Below are 16,243 nucleotides of genomic sequence, written 5' to 3' on the forward strand. Positions count from 1 at the left end.
TCACCCTTCTCCGGATTGAACTCCATCTGCCGCCTCTCAGCCCAGCTCTGCATCCTATCAATGTCCCTCTGCAATCTTCGACAATCCTATACACTATCCACAACACCACCAACCTTTGTGTCGTCTGCAAACTTGCCAACCCACCCTTCTACCCCCTCATCCAAGTCATTAATAAAAATCACGAAAAGCAAGGTCCCAGAACCGATCCTTGTGGGACACCGCTAGTCACAGCCCTCCAATCTGAATGCACTCCCTCCACCACAACCCTCTGCTTTCTACAGGCAAGCCAATTCTGAATCCACACGGCCAAACTTCCCTGGATCCCATGCCCTCTGACCTTCTGAAGAAGCCTACCATGTGGAACCTTGCCAAATGCTAAAATTACTAAAATTCCATGCATACCACATCTACTGCACTAACCTCATCAATCTGTCTGGTCACCTCTTCAAAGAACACTATCAGGCTTGTGAGACATGATCTGCCCTTCACAAAGCCATGCTGGTTGTCCCTGATCAGACCATGATTCTCTAAATGCCCATAGATCCTATCTCTAAGAATCCTTTCCAACAGCTTGCCCACCACAGACGTAAGGCTCACTGGTCTATAATTCCCTGGACTATCCCTGCTACCTTTTCTGAATAAGGGGACAGCACTTGCCACCCTCCAAACCTCCGGTAGCATTCCCGTGAACAATGAGGACTCAAAGATCCTAGCCAAAAGCTCAGCAATCTCCTCCCTCGCCTCTCGGAGCAGCCTGGGGAATATTCCGTCAGGCCCCGGGGACTTATCCGTCCTAATATTTTCTAGCAGCTCCAACACATCCTCTCTCTTGATATCAACATGCTCTAGAACATTAACCTTACCAACACTGTCCTCAGCGTCATCAAGCCCCCTCTCCTTGATGAATACTGAAGAGAAGTATTCATTGAGAACCTCACCCACTTCCACAGCTTCCAGGCAGATCTTCCCACCTTTATCCCTAATCAGTTCTACCTTTACTCCCGTCATCTCTCTGTTCTTCACGTAAGTGAAAAATGCCTTTTCATGTTCCCTTCTTGCTCTCCTCAGCCCCTTCTTAAGTTCCTTCCTTGCTACCCTCTATTCTTCAAGAGACCTATCTGATCCTTGCTGCCTAAACCTTATGTATGCTGCCTTCTTCCTCCTAACTAGATGTTCTATCTCTCCTGTGAACTATGGTTCCTTCACCCTGCCATTCTTTCTCTGCCTCACCAGGACAAATTTATCTCTAACATCCTGCAAGAGATCCCTGAACAACGACCACATCTCCAATAGTATATTTCCCTTCAAAAATGTCATCCCAATTCACACTCACAAGTTCTAGCCTTATAGCCTCATAATTTGCCCTTCCCCAATTAAATATTTACCTGTCCTCTGCTCCTATCCTTGTCCATGACAATGCTAAATGTTAGGGAGCAGTGGTCACTGTCCCCCAAATGCTCACCCACTGAGAGATCTGTCACCTGACCCGGTTCATTATCTAATACTAGATCTAATATGGCACTCCCTGTAGTCGGCCTGTCAACATACTGTGATAGGATCAGTCCTGAACACACTTAACAAACTCTGCCCTGTCTAAACCTGTGGTACTAAGCAGGTGCCAATCAATATTTGGGAAGTTGCCCTGGTGACTGAGATTAAGGAAAATTCTAAAGGATTTGAAAAGTATCTTAAGGACTAGAAGGTAACCAGGGAAAGAAGAGCTCCCATTAGGGACCAAAGAGCCAATCTGTGTCTGGAGCCAGAGGACATGGGTGAGATCTTAAATGAATATTTTTCATCTGTATTCACAATCAAGGAGGATATTCTAGCAGGAGAATATGGAACTCTAGAACTCGAGTAGGGAAGAAGGGATAAGTCAGGTAATTACCGACCAGTGAGCCTATCATACTGATTGAAAAATTATTGGAAAAAAAATCTGAGGGACAGGATTAATCTGCACTTGGAGAGGCAGAACTGATCAGGGGTAATCTGCAAGGGTTTGTTAAGGGAAGATCCAAATGTCTTTTAAATACTGCAGCTGTATCTGCCCCTATCTGTTCCTCTGGCAGCTCGTCCCCCTAACTATCAAGTCTCCTATCACTGCAGCTCTCCTAGATTCCACCCTCCCCTGGTATACATCAGAGCTGGTCGTGGTGCCACAGACAAGGCTGCTGCTTTCTTCTGAAAGGCCACCCTCTACAACACTATCCAAAATCATATACTTTTTACTGACAGGAATGGCCACAAGGAAATCCTACACTCCTTGTCTACCCCTTCTGCCTTACCTGGTAGTCACCCAACTACCTGTTGTTTGTACCTGTGGAGTGACCACCTCACTACAGCTCCTGTCTGTGATGCTCTCAGCAACGATTGGTGCTGGGATCCTTACTGTGTGTTATGTACATTAATGACCTGGGTACAAATGTAGAAGTATGATTAGTAAGTTTGCACATGACACAGAAGATTGGCGATGTTGTCAATAGTGAGGAGAATGATACTGAACAGTTGGTAAGATGGGCAGAGAAATGGCAGATGGAACTTAATCCTGAGAAATGTGAGGTGATGCATCTTGGAGGATGGATTGGGTTGGAAATACGCAATGGATAGTGGGATCCTAGGAAGTAGTGAGGAACTGAGGAACATTGGTGTACACATACAAGCACTCCTGAATGCAATAGCACAGGTAGATAAGGTATTAAGAAGGTATACAAGGTACTTGCCTTCTTTAGCCAAGGGACAGAAATACGAGCAGAGAAGTTACAGTAGAATTGTATAAAATATCAGTTAGGCCACAGCTGGAATACTGTATAGTGGTCAGTACACTCTGATTGCACTGGAGAGCATTCAGGGGAGATTCACCAGAATGTTGCCTTGGATGGAATGTTTCAGCTATGAGGAGACTGGATAGATTGGGTTTTCTTTGGACTGGAGAAAACTGAGGGGGAACGGAGTGAAGCATACAAAATTATAAGGGGCAGAGATAAAGTAAATAGAAACTTTCCTCTTAGCAGAGATGTCTATAACCTCTATTTCCTCAGGAGGCTAAGGAAATTCAGCATGTCCTTCATTGACCCTCACCAACTTTTATAGATGCACCATAGAAAGCATCCTATCCAGATACATCACAGCTTGGTAGTATGACAACTGCTCTGCCATGACTGCAAGAAACTGCAGAGAGTTGTGGACACAGCTCAGCACATCACGGAAACCAGCCTCCTCCCCCCTGACCCCCCCCCCCACCCCCCTGCTGCCCCCATGGACTCTTGTCTACACTTTTCACTGCCTCAGAAAAGCAGCCAAGATGATCAAAGACCCCTCCCATCCCAGTCATTCTCCCTTCTCTCCCCTCCCATCGGGCAGAAGATAGTAAAGCCTGAAAGCACCTCCCACTAGGCTCAAGGACAGCTTCTATCCCGCTGTTATGACTATTGAATGGACTTCTTGTATGATAGGATGGACTCTTGGCCTCACAATCTACCTCGTCATGACCTTGCACCTTATTGTCTACCTGCACTGCACTTTCTCTGTTACTGTAACACCATATTCTGCATTCTGTTATTGTTTTTCCCTTGTACTACTTCGATGTACTGATGTGGTGAAATGATCTGTATGGATGGCAATAAAAACAAAGTTTTTCACTAAACGTTGGTACATGTGACAATAGTAAACCAATTACCAATTGTACGATAGTGTAACGGTTAGCGTAATGCTATTACAGCGCCAGTGACCCAGGTTCAATTCTGTCGTTATCTGTAAAGAGTTTGTATGTTCTCCCTGTGACTGCGTGGGTTTCCTCCTTCATTCCAAAAAGACGTACGGGTTAGGAAGTTGTGCGCATGCTATGTTGGTGCAGGAAGTGTGGGCACCACTTGTGGGCTGCCCCCAGCACATTCTCGACTGTGTTGGTTGTTAATGCAAAAATACGCATTTCACTGTGTGTTTTGAGGTACATGTGACTAATAGATAAAAATTAAAATAAATAAACATTAACTAAATAAATATTAATTAAATAAATGGATAGGTAGATATTAAATATTAAAATAATCAGAGAACAGATGTATAAATAATGGGCAGAAGATTTAGAGAGGATTTGATGGAGAATTTTTTTCCACTCAGAGGGTGATGAAATCTGGAACACACTGCCTGAGGGGTGGTGGAGGGATCTACTCTCACAACATTTAAATGTAGTCAGATAAGCACCTGAAATAACATATCCTGGAAGACTGTGAGCTGAATGCTAAGAAATGGGATCAGTATAGATACACCCTTCAGCCCACCATATCTGTACTGCCCCTCATAATTTTGTATGCCTCAGTTTCCACTCTGTATAACTCTGTGATTCTAAGAAAAAGTGTTTATTTTGACAATATTTCTTAATAAATACCATAATACTAAATAGTACATGAGCAATATATTGTATAATAAATTGAGAAAATACTATATTTAATCCATTACACAGTTCAAGTATTTCTTGGCATCTAAACTGATGTGTATAGGTGCCGAAAGGTTCAAAATATACACTCCCTTTACTGGTTTGTAGTTACAGGTTTGTTGCTACAAGTCCGAACTGTTTGATTGCAGCACTAGTTAAAGGGAGGAGCTTCTATTAAAAACAGGCTTGTGGCCATTGGTTAAAGTTGTCATCAACTGACACATAGAATAAATGAATCTGGGACTCTCTCTTCCTGATTTGGGACTTGATCTCACCAGCCTTAAGTATCAGCACCACTGTGATTTAAACCTACTTGCTTTTACACAAGTTTCAAAAAGTTATACGGATTATTTTCTTAATCAAAGTGTCCTGATCCACAGTGATGGCTACAATAATAAGTCCATACTCGTGGACAGAGGGTTTGGACTCTCCTGCTGGGGAAGGCAAGCCCAGGGCTGGACTCACAGCTCACGAATCTCCAGCCAGAAACAAAGCTGAGCCACGAATTCGGAGACCCATGAATGCCTTCATGGTCTGGGCAAAGGATGAGAGGAAAAAACTTGCCATCCAAAACCCTGATTTACACAATGCAGAGCTAAGCAAAATGCTGGGTAAGTATGCACAACAAATTAAACAATATATTTTCAAACCTTAATTTTAACTGAAGCTATTAGTCACAAGTGAGACACATGTAAAATTTACACAACTAACTGCACATCAATGCAACTGGAAAAGCTAGCAATTTATTTTTCAAATACTCAAGTTATTTTAAAGACAAGACATTTTCTACTCTATTTTTTAATTTTTGTAAGGATACAAATGGAACATACAAATTATCATTATAAGGTTTCTGGAATAAAAATTATTTGTAATGGAAATGAATGTTCTAATCATAATGTATATGAAACACATTTTATCACAGGAAGTTTTATTTAATAGTACTTTCTTTCTAAAATTTATGCTTGTAGACTGAATGATAAGCAGAAATTATTTGATTATTAAATTTTACCTTTTGTTATTGAAACATGTAGTGCGGGTTTTTCAATGTAAGGGGGTTTCTTCAGATGAATAAAAAAATGAACAACATAGAAAAGGACCTTTATTCTTTCTACCACCAAAATGTGGCCCATTAATCAAGTACTGTGGCCCATTAATTAACTACTGCACTGCACTTTGCTAATTTACAGACTGCGTAAATATAAAAAACTTGAAAAAAGAGTTTCTTTTAAAATTGCATTTGTGATCAATGATCTTGTAGGAACTAAATTAGGGCTGCTATTATGAATTTCTAAAATTTTGGGGTATATATCCTTCCACCTTGGAAGTAGGAATGTTGAAGCTTACAGTCATAAATATTTTTGAAGCCAAGTAAACTCTGTGTCACACTAATGAAGAGCCTGCTCTATAAAATTGTTGGCATATTTAGTCTGTCAAGGATTAAATTTACTATTGCCTTAGTCCCTAGTTCTCCAGGAGTATACACGCTGCATTAATTCCGTTGGAGACTTGATACTTTGAATTGTCCTTTGCATTTGAGTGAAAGTGAAAAGCTGTTTCTTCTACATTGTCCTCAACCAGCATTACTCAGTAATTGAGGAATATGCCATTGCTTTGCTGTTGCCTTGTCATAGCTTATAGATTATACTTTCACAAAGAACCAAAATTATCTAATTAAATATGCAACCTCCTCTAAAATTAACCTCACAAACAGGATAGCCATGGGGGTGATAAGTTCTTAAAAAATGTATGGTGTTAGGTTACACAAAAATATAATTCCAATTCCAAATTTATTTCTAAATTATTCCCTTGCTGTAGTACTTCCTGCTTTTGTAGCTAGATTGGATTTGAAGTGAATCTAAAAGAGTCATGTTATGTAGCCATCTAAATGTGGCTTTTGTATCCCAAAGGAACCAGGAAGTTACGTTTTAATACAATAACATTAGGAATAATTTTAGGAACAACTTTCTAGTTTATCAAATAATGTTTAATTCAATGTTATCAAAGTTTTCATCCTGATCAAAGTGAACAAAAATGCCCACTAGGTGGCACCTAATTACCATCTTCTACAAGAATAAGTGCTTAATGAAAGAAACTCAAAGGGAGCAGGATTTGGTAGGATGTTTGAAGATTATCTGAGGAGTTACAGAGTCATAGTGAGATACATAATGGAAACAGGCACTTCATCCCATTAAATCCACAACAACCGTCAAGCTCTATTTACATTAATCCTATTGTATTCAATTTTATTCTCCCCCCATTTCACAACTCCCCCAAAGTCTACCATTCACCTACACACTAGAGGCAATTTACAAAGACCAATTAACCAACCAAACTTCACATTTGGGAAGTGGGAGGAAACCAGAGGAAACCCATACAGTCACTGGGAAAACTTGCAAACTCCACACCAGAAGTGAAGATTGAACCTGGGTCTACTAACTATGGTACAGTTCCTCCTTATTTTAGTTTGGGTCTTGCATTTCAAAACATAAAAAACACTGAAAGCATTCAGCAGATGCTGAGTTCCACGCATGCAGTAGTGTCGGTTTGTTTCAGTGGTAGTTCTCTTGCCCTTGAGTCAGAGTTAAAGTTCAGCCGAGGAATGAACATAAAATTTACACTGAAATATCTGTGCAACAAAGAGAGCCGCCTTCAGATATGAGTTACTTCAGGATAGTCCAAGGGAACAAATATAAACAAGGAAATTAAAGAGAGATAATTAATTTTTCCCTAATTACTGGAGTGGCCCAAGGCAATTGACCACATACAATTCATACCTTGCAGATCATACTAAATTTGGTTATGACACAGGACGCTACAGCAAAGTGAGGCGACTCACACGTAGGCATGCAATGAACCTGTGGCAGTTGAAATTCTGTACAGATAGCTCATAAGGTGCATTAGAAAAAAAGCATTGTGTCAAATATTCCATCAATGAAGACAAAAGAAATGTAGGTCTTGACATTTAACAGCCTAGATTTTCCCTTTGGTGTTGTTATTTTAACCGCTTGACCCACTTATTTTAAACAGGTTAACGCTGGTACAAAAATAATGGTGATCAGAAAATCTAGGCTAACATTCCCAGCCCTTGTGAATCAGCAGTCAACAAAGCAGATAGACAGCTGAACTGTATCGACAGCATTTGAGGATGTTGTGAAGAACTATCCATCTACACCCCGAATGCTGTTTTGGGTTTTCGTTACCAAGAGACATTCAAGGAATAGAAGGGATGGAAAGACATTTGGAAGGTTAATCCCTTGAGTCAAGGTCTTCATCTAATGAGGAAAGAGCAGAAAAAAATAGGGCTTGCAAGGAAGCAAGATATTGAAGAAATTAAATAGGAAAAAAACAGAAGGTGTAAATTTAAAGCATTGCTTTAAGCCAAACAGTAACAAGGAAGCACAAATATAAATGGCCAAAGAGAAAGAGAGAATTGATGAACAGCATTAGCACCAGCAATAAATTTTAAGTCAAATAGAATAGTGGAAGGGAAAAAACCTTGAAGCACGTTAAGAAACAATTGTTTGTTTTGTGAACTCAAATTGTCCTAGAGTCAGCTACAGTTCCCTTTTTTTATTGTCTTCTCATTTTAAGATAACAATGGATTACATATGAGAGAAAGGATTTGAGCGAGTTCAAATGATTAACGTTTGTGTTTTGATAAAATCCGGCAGCAGTGAATACATTTGTTTCTATTCTGAACATTAGTTTCTGTTCTGAACCAACATATTACTTCAAAAGATGAACTGTTAATTCTTCTCTTGGATTCTCTCTTGGGATGGACATTTATGTGTGCTAGTCTTAGCTCCAAAGCTCTTCTCCGTAAATGCATACAAAATATACCCTAGGAAAGGTATCAGAGGCCAAATAGCCTACAAAGACTTTCATACACCTGCAGAGAGGAGCTGATACCCATACTGAAAATGGATGGAATAAAATATGAAGAGTCAGGATTACATTCTGAATGAGGGTTATGGATCAACTGCCTCCCTTAATGTAAGGAAGTTGATTCAACTGTTAAGCAGCTGACCTTTCAGCCACATTCTAATTACATTATGTTTATATTAATTCCAACCTGCATTCCCTGTCAAATGCATTGTATCTCTTCCAGTAATTTGATCTTGGCTCTTATTTGCCTGACAGTTATTTATGAAGAGCAATCTTAAGTCAGTAATAATTAATTTTCAGGTTTCTCACTGCATAGAGAGACACCTTTGTTGTTCCCTTTTATATAGGAGTCTCTTGCTGAAACAACAGGCTGAAAAAGTTATCAAAGGGTTTGCTGGAGGCCCATATAAGAACAGGATGTTCCTCTGTGAAAATTATTTTTAGACCTGGCCAACCCTCCTTCCCACTGTTGTTTGAATTTAAGAGTCATTAACCACAACGTATGTCACCTAATTCACTATTTGAAATATGTGCAAATACTCCAAATTTTACAAAATGTTCCTCTGTTTATGTGAGGGGTTAATTAATTTAAATCCTATTGTGCAATCCGGTTTTTTTTAAAGCGTAATCTTAAGGAAATGGTGTTACATACAACAAAATAGTTGAGTAATTTATCCTGATCAGCATTTAATGTGGAATATCTAGAAATTATAAAACTCAGGAATTATTATATTCCAAATGTATCCCAGTGCAAACTTCATTTAATAAATCAATAAATACAAGTTTAAGAAAATCGTCACAGGAAAAACTAATATCTTTTGAAAATGGTATTTTCCAAGCAACAGAGGTTCAGCTTTATAAATGTATATTTCCCTTTGCATTCACCTTGGCAAACAAGTAATAAACTAAATACTCTAACCGTTTTCCTGTTCAGATACCCAAGATGAATTAATCCATACAAACTATATACAAATACTTCCAATAAACTCGCTTCCATTGAGTTGAAGATAGCAGTTAGCATAAGAGGATCATCATTCCATATTCAGAGGTCATGACGAATAATTTAATTGAAAGCTCCTTTGAGCTTTGCTGCAGATTAATGTCCCGTTAAATTTTTTAAAACATTTTTTTGGTATAAAAGGCTGTAAAAATCAAATTATTTACAGATCAAAAAATGTAAGGCTTTGATCAACAAAGTTAGAATTTAAATATAATTTATTGTGAATGCAGAGAAAAGGCAAAACAAATGCAGGCAATTTTCTTCATCTAGTCTAAGGCCACTCTCGCTCTTACTCCCATGCGTCTTCCATTTTTTTTTCTTTTTTTAAAAAAGCCATTTAAATAGATTTTTTACCAGTAATTTCTGAACTCGGTCTCAACTATTACAGCAGAAAAATCAATTTCCAGACCACACTCTGTTCTCTCTCTTTTCGGTTTTCCATACATTCTGCCATTTCTATCCCACTCATTTTACACACAGTACACACACGTAGTATTGTCCCAACACACACTCCCAAATCATGTCATTTCTTTTACCGTACCCATTCCTTTCTGCCCTCCAAGATCTCCTTATCTATGTTGTACCAAATAGTAATTTAAAACAATAATGTGATTGACAAATACAAAATTATGGGCTTCATATTACCACATTTAAAGAAAATATAAAAGTTATTCTGATTCTAGGTTACTAAATCAATGTGTTCAAAGATTTATGCTTGCAACATTTGAGACTAGTGATGCACAACTGAGTAAAGGATTAATTATTTTGCATCAAGAATCTAAATAAAATTGATGTAACTGAAAATCATTGAATAAAACCCTATGGGGTCTGATCAGCCAGGCTATCAGAAGAAATGGCCAAGATATTGGCAGAAGATTTATGATGTTATTTATCTAATAATTCATCACTGGCGTTATCGTATAACTACTTAGTCAAGGCACCTCTGATCAAATGTACATCAACGGTTTGAAAGAATTTATTCCTATTTCCTGTGAAAGGCTCAATTCTAATGTTCTGGAGGGGTCCATTTTATAAACAAAAACAAGCAACATACGGCAGGAGACATAGAATGAAAGCTGAACTTTGCTCAACTAAACTAAATTCAGTGTTTCTTGAATATGCTTAGCTATTTTAAGTTCCTTGTGAAAATGAACACCTACCAATGTTTTTTACCAAAACAATTTAAGTTTGAATAATTATAGCCTTTTAAAAAAAAATACTACTCATTGCTGTGGTCCCGCCAGGGTTAACATATAAAAGATACATGTGGTCAATATATCTGTGTGGTCATGAGGTAAGGTCAGGAATGGGTTTTGCTGGAAGGTTGTTCATACCCAGGCAGTCTGCCTACACTCACCATTCAATAACATTCTTGCATGGGAAGCCCAACTACACCTAGCTGATATATTCAGGAGTGGAGGGGACAAATGGTGGCAGGTTTAGGTTGATGGAGTCACAGCAATAACATTGTTGAGAGAGGTTTGAAGAATAATTGTTCTAAATCTCTTGTGCCAAATGAAAATTAAACAATTCTGTGGGGAGACAATATCAAATGTTTCACCAAATTATCTAATGTTTCACCAAATAATAAACATTATTTGAAACATATTGACAATACTGATAATGTTCTATTTTTAAATTATATTTTTCTAACATTCTTATAAATACTGAAGGCAGTTAATCCTCCTTATGTCATATGACAGGAGTTAATTTTATATTTACAGTGTATTAATGTTTATTGCTCATAAACAAATTTAATTTATATTTTATGGCAAAATCATATTCATTACATTAAAGTAGTTATGATTAATAAAGTAAGTTTAGAAGGATTTGTATTTGGCTAAGAATCGTAAATAAGTATGATTTTGCTACTCCTGATTTAAACCATGCAATATATTTTAGGCAAATCATGGAAAGCACTCACTCCTTCACAGAAAAGACCTTTTGTAGAAGAAGCTGAAAGATTGCGAGTCCAGCACATGCAGGATCATCCCAATTATAAATACAGGCCTCGGAGGAAAAAACAGATCAAACGTCTGTGCAAACGTGTAGACCCCAGCTTCCTGCTCAACAACTTCCCCCACGATCAGGCTCCTGGTCACAGTGGAAGAATCTGTAGGGGGCCTCTGGAGGAGGAAGAGGATAAAAGCTATCCACCAGCCTCGAGACTTCCTGCAATCAGCAGATTCAGGGATGCACAGAAAACAAGTGGTAACTTCGACAACTACGGGCTACCTACACCCGAGATGTCCCCTCTAGACGTAGTGGACGCTGAACACAGTTTCTTTCCACCTCCGTGTACAGAAGATTCTCCTTCTCAGATGAATGGAGTGATATATCATTCAGAATACAGCCAAAGCCCCATTCGATGTGGAAATCTGAATCAGATCTCAATCCCCCAAAATAGATCTCCCATGATGCACCCTTCAGCCAGCCACCCCCCACCGCCTCCTTATTATAGCCGAGTCCAACATCCAGCCTTCCAGTCCATGAATTCAAGCACATCAGTCCACCTTTCTCCCCCACGTGACCACCATCACCTAGATAACCTGGAGCATATCAGCCAGGCTGAGCTTTTGGGGGAAGTGGACCGCAATGAGTTTGATCAGTATCTGAACACCTCCAGTCAACTAAATCAAGCAGGAATGGTAATGAATTCACACTTACCTGATGTGAGTCCATCAGGAGGCACAAGTTCGGAGAGGAGCCTAATTTCAGTCTTAGCTGATGCTACTGCGGCATACTATAATGGCTCCTAGTCCAGATATTAGTAGACTAGAACTTTACTGGCTAACAACAGTATTATTTACAAAGATCTTTGGACTGGAAATATCCTCAGGGTTTTAAAACAAACCAGTAATGATCTTCATAAATGAAAAACAACCAAAATATTTATGTTGGTTTGAAGTAATTTTTGTTTCTAAGGTAAAATATAAAACTGCTTAGTACTTTGGCTACTTGCTTTCCAAATTAGTCTGAAATGTTTGTGCTTGTAAAGAGCTTGCAAGATGTGTTTAAGTATCCAGTGACTGCTTCATTTTTATTCCAGTTGGTTATTGTAAGCTTTATGATTTCAAATGTTTGCATAGTGTTTTAATGGATTGAGAAAATTTAAGTGATTTGAACTAAGTGATCTATTACTGAATAAATCACAAATTATGCTTCCAATAAATGTTTTATGGAATTTTAATTGCAGTTTCTTCATGAATGTTTAACAATTCAAGAGGAGGAATCATAAAACCATAGCACCAGAGAAGGCCATTCAGCCCAAAATGTCTATGCTAGCTCCTGATTTAGCAATCCCACCTGTCACATTCCCTGGTTATCGAGTCATAGATATAGTGTTATACAGCACAGAAAGAGGCTGCTTGGCCCAGCTTGTACATGCTGACCAAGTTGCCTACCTGAGCTAGTCCCATTTGCCTGGTCTTTTCCCACAGCCCTACAAAGTGGTCTCTGTCCATACCCATTTACGCAGTGGATTCCAGAGCAAACATTATAAGTAAATATATGTTTACACATCACACTTCTCAAAATCCAATGAAAAATATGTCCATGTTTGGTCAAGTTTAACATATGTTGATAACTATATGTTACTTCTATTCTGACTACTTAGGATTTGTGAAGTAATCAATTGGACTGTGGGCCAGTGATTGAGCTCAGCTTTGAAAGACCAGCAAAATAAGGTTGAAACCTCCTGTCACTGGACACATTGTTCAGATTGAGATGATCCATTGCCAGACATTTCTTGGGATTCTTGCACATGTGCTCAATGCAGCACAGACAAAGCATGAGGATCATGGTTACTACATTGGTGAGCTCTTGCAGTGTTTTCTAATAACCCACAATCCAGCCTACTGAATTGCATTCTCCCTTTACAGAAACACTCATTAATATCAAATATATGAAAACAGATGGCCTCCCAAATTTTACTGAGACCGAGTTAAGACAATTTAGATAAATGGAGTAAAAGTTGGCAATGTGAACTACAAATCAAAATTGAACTATTTGAAATTGAGTGAGATGGGGATGGAAAACAGAAGGATAGTCAGTGAATAGTGATACCGGGGGAAATCCAACACAGTCATCAGTTTGCAATAAAATGTTCCATCTATCCTATGAAAAAGATGGGCACTGCATGTACTCAATGATATCATTTACTTCCACTGGATTAAAGGTCATTGAAAGTTGCTCAGCATACCAACCAGGCTGAAGATGATGACAATGGCTGTGGATTAGTTGGGATTGTTCAAAAAAGAAACAGGTGTTCTGGAAACTGTTTTAGTGAAGGACAGTGATAATTAAATCCATTGAGTTTAAAATCATTAAAATGGTGCATATCATGGCACAAGCAGGGATTGTCAGAAGCAACACCTCAAAATGACTTCTAGGTTCCTGTTCAGTTTTTTCAAGTTCTACTTTGTCTCTGGGTGATTGCTGAGCACGCTGACTGGTATAATGAGCTTTACCAGGCTGCCTCCACCCTCCAGTAAGAAGTTAGATGTTAGTTACCTTTTATCATACATGCCCTTTGGAGTTACACAGTATTGTTTTATTTGGCCTGGAATAGTTATTCCATACTCCACAATAAGACCGCAAAATATAGGGCAGGAATAGGCTATACAAGCTCTCCAGCCCCCTCCAACATTCATTACAATCATGGCTGATCCAAAATTCCTCATCCACTTTCCCACCCTTTACCCAATTGCCCTGATTCCCTTACTGATTGGAAATGTATCTCAAATATAAATATATCCAAGAACTTTGCTCCCACAGTTCTCTGTTGCAAGGAATTCCGAAGACTCACAACCCTCAAAAGAAATCCTTCCTCATCTCTGTCTTAAATGGGTGTTTCCTTAATCTGATTCAGTGCCCTCCGGTTTTGGACCCTCCCATGAGAGGAAACATCTTCACAGCACTTATGTGTTTCATGCAGAAGGAGGCTCCAATCCATTAGTGCTGCTGCTTTCTGCAATTTTTCTCCATTTAAATAATACTGTTCTTTTGTTTACTCTTCCAAAATGGACAACATAACATTTTCCCACATAACAAGCGACTCCCGCATTATGGAGCAGTTGCATTCATAAAAAACAGTCCATATCATGATTTTCTGTATTGTGAACCCCCTTTTTTCATTGAATTCCATGTTATAAGCAGAGATGCATTCCCACAGGATGGTTTTCTCTCATATTAAGCCATTTTATCGGCGATGACAAAGTGACCCACCACTGTTATTTGACAGCCGAGGGTCAACATTAGACTCAGTTTGGGCAAGGGTCATGCGAAAGAAACAACAAATTTTGTCAATTTTTATTTTTAGTCACTCACAACTGTGGGAGGTAAGATTTGGATATGATTTCACAACGCCAAGTGGGTTGACAGTTATGGCTGAGTCCTTCCTTTGCCATGCCCTTTCCTGTCCTAGGACGTGTGAACAGACGTCTCAGAGTGCAGTGCAATTGTATTTAATTTTTTTCCCACCTAAATTCCGTAAGAGTGAACTTTATTCCGTATCTCAAATTTTTGGGTAGTGATTTGTGAATTCTGTAAGGGCAAATTTCCACAACCCAAATGGCCGTAACACAAGGGTCACCTGTACACTCCAACTGCCAATTTTTTGCCCATTAACTTAACTTATCAATTTCTCTTGGTAAGCTGTTTGTATCCTCCTCACAACTTAGCTTATCACCTATTTTTGTTTTGTCTGCAAATCTGGTTACTCTACATTTGCTTCCTTCCTCCAAATCATAAATATATGTCGAGGTCCTAGAACTGATCCCTGTGGTAACCTCACTCGTCACATGATGCCAACCTAAAAATGACCTCCTTGTCTGTCCTCACTGCTTCTTGCTTGTTAGCCAAACCTCCATCCGTATCAATATGCTACCTCCAACACCATGGGCTTTTATTTTGTGACTTAACCTTTTATGAAGCATCTTGTCAAACACCTTCTGGAAGTCTGAATTCAATTCATTCACTGGTTCCCATCTTTCCACCCTGGTTGAGAATTCCTCAAAATATCCTAATAACTTCGTCAGTCACTTATTCCCCTTCATGAAGTCATGCTGACTTTGCTTGATTAGATTATGATTTTCCAAAAGATATTTCCTTAATAATTGATTCTAACACTTTTGTATCAACAAACACCAGGCTAATCAGTCTATAGTTACCAGATTTTTGCCTCACTCCTTTTTTGAATAGGGGTATCAGACTGACAGTTTTCCAATACTCTGACACTTTTCCAGAATCCAAGAATTTTTCTGGGAGATTATAACCACTGCATATCACAATATCCACTCCCTTGGTAGCCCCTTTAGTTTGCCTAATAGGATTTATTTAGTGATGGCAATAGTTTTTAATTCCTCTTTAGCTGTATTCAGAATTAATAGGTTGTTTGTAGTATCTTCTGCCATAAAGACTGATGCATAATGCCTGTTTAACTCTGCCATTTCCTTGCTTCCCATAACAATTAATTTCCCCAACCTCATTCTCTGAGGGGTAGTGTGGGAGGGGGGGGATTGGTTTAAGGGGTAGTGGGGAGGGGGGCAGCGTTCATTTGAACCTCTCTTTCTTTTTATGGGCTTAAAGAAGCTCCAATTGTCCATTTTTATATTCCTCACTAGTATGGCCTGAGCTCATTTTCAGTTTTTTCCTCCTTTGCTGGCCTCTGAATTTATCCCAGTCTTCAGGTCTAATGCTAACCTTGGCCTCATTATATGTTTTCTCTTCCAGCCAAACACCCTCTAATTTCCTTGATTACCTACAGTTTGTTCTTCTCTTCCTTAGAATCCTTCCACCTAATTGGGATACATTTTTGCTGAGTATCATGAATTATCTCAAATATTCGCCACTGCTTGCATGCTGTCTTTCCTGCCAATCTATCATCCAGTCCACTTTAGCCAACTCTATCCTCATTCCATTGCAAT

The 16,243-nt window shown here is 38.9% G+C and overlaps 1 protein-coding gene across 1 annotated transcript; it reads left to right on the top strand.

Moving 5' to 3' along the window:
• The first annotated feature begins 4,721 nt into the window (after positions 1-4,721).
• Positions 4,722-12,321, top strand: sox7 (SRY-box transcription factor 7). The gene is made up of 2 exons (XM_052024701.1): positions 4,722-5,043; positions 11,220-12,321. The coding sequence occupies exons 1-2, from the start codon at positions 4,815-4,817 to the stop codon at positions 12,074-12,076; spliced, it is 1,086 nt and encodes a 361-aa protein (XP_051880661.1). The 5' UTR covers positions 4,722-4,814; the 3' UTR covers positions 12,077-12,321.
• Positions 12,322-16,243: the final 3,922 nt, after the last annotated feature.

This window comes from Pristis pectinata, chromosome 10, assembly GCF_009764475.1.
Source record: "Pristis pectinata isolate sPriPec2 chromosome 10, sPriPec2.1.pri, whole genome shotgun sequence".
Lineage (NCBI taxonomy): Eukaryota > Metazoa > Chordata > Chondrichthyes > Rhinopristiformes > Pristidae > Pristis > Pristis pectinata.

Coding starts and splice junctions, on each gene's coding strand:
- sox7 (XM_052024701.1), top strand. CDS start 4,815: ATGGCTACAATAATAAGTCCATACTCGTGGACAGAGGGTTTGGACTCT. Junction 5,044..11,219: donor AGAGCTAAGCAAAATGCTGG/GTAAGTATGCAC, acceptor AATATATTTTAG/GCAAATCATGGAAAGCACTC.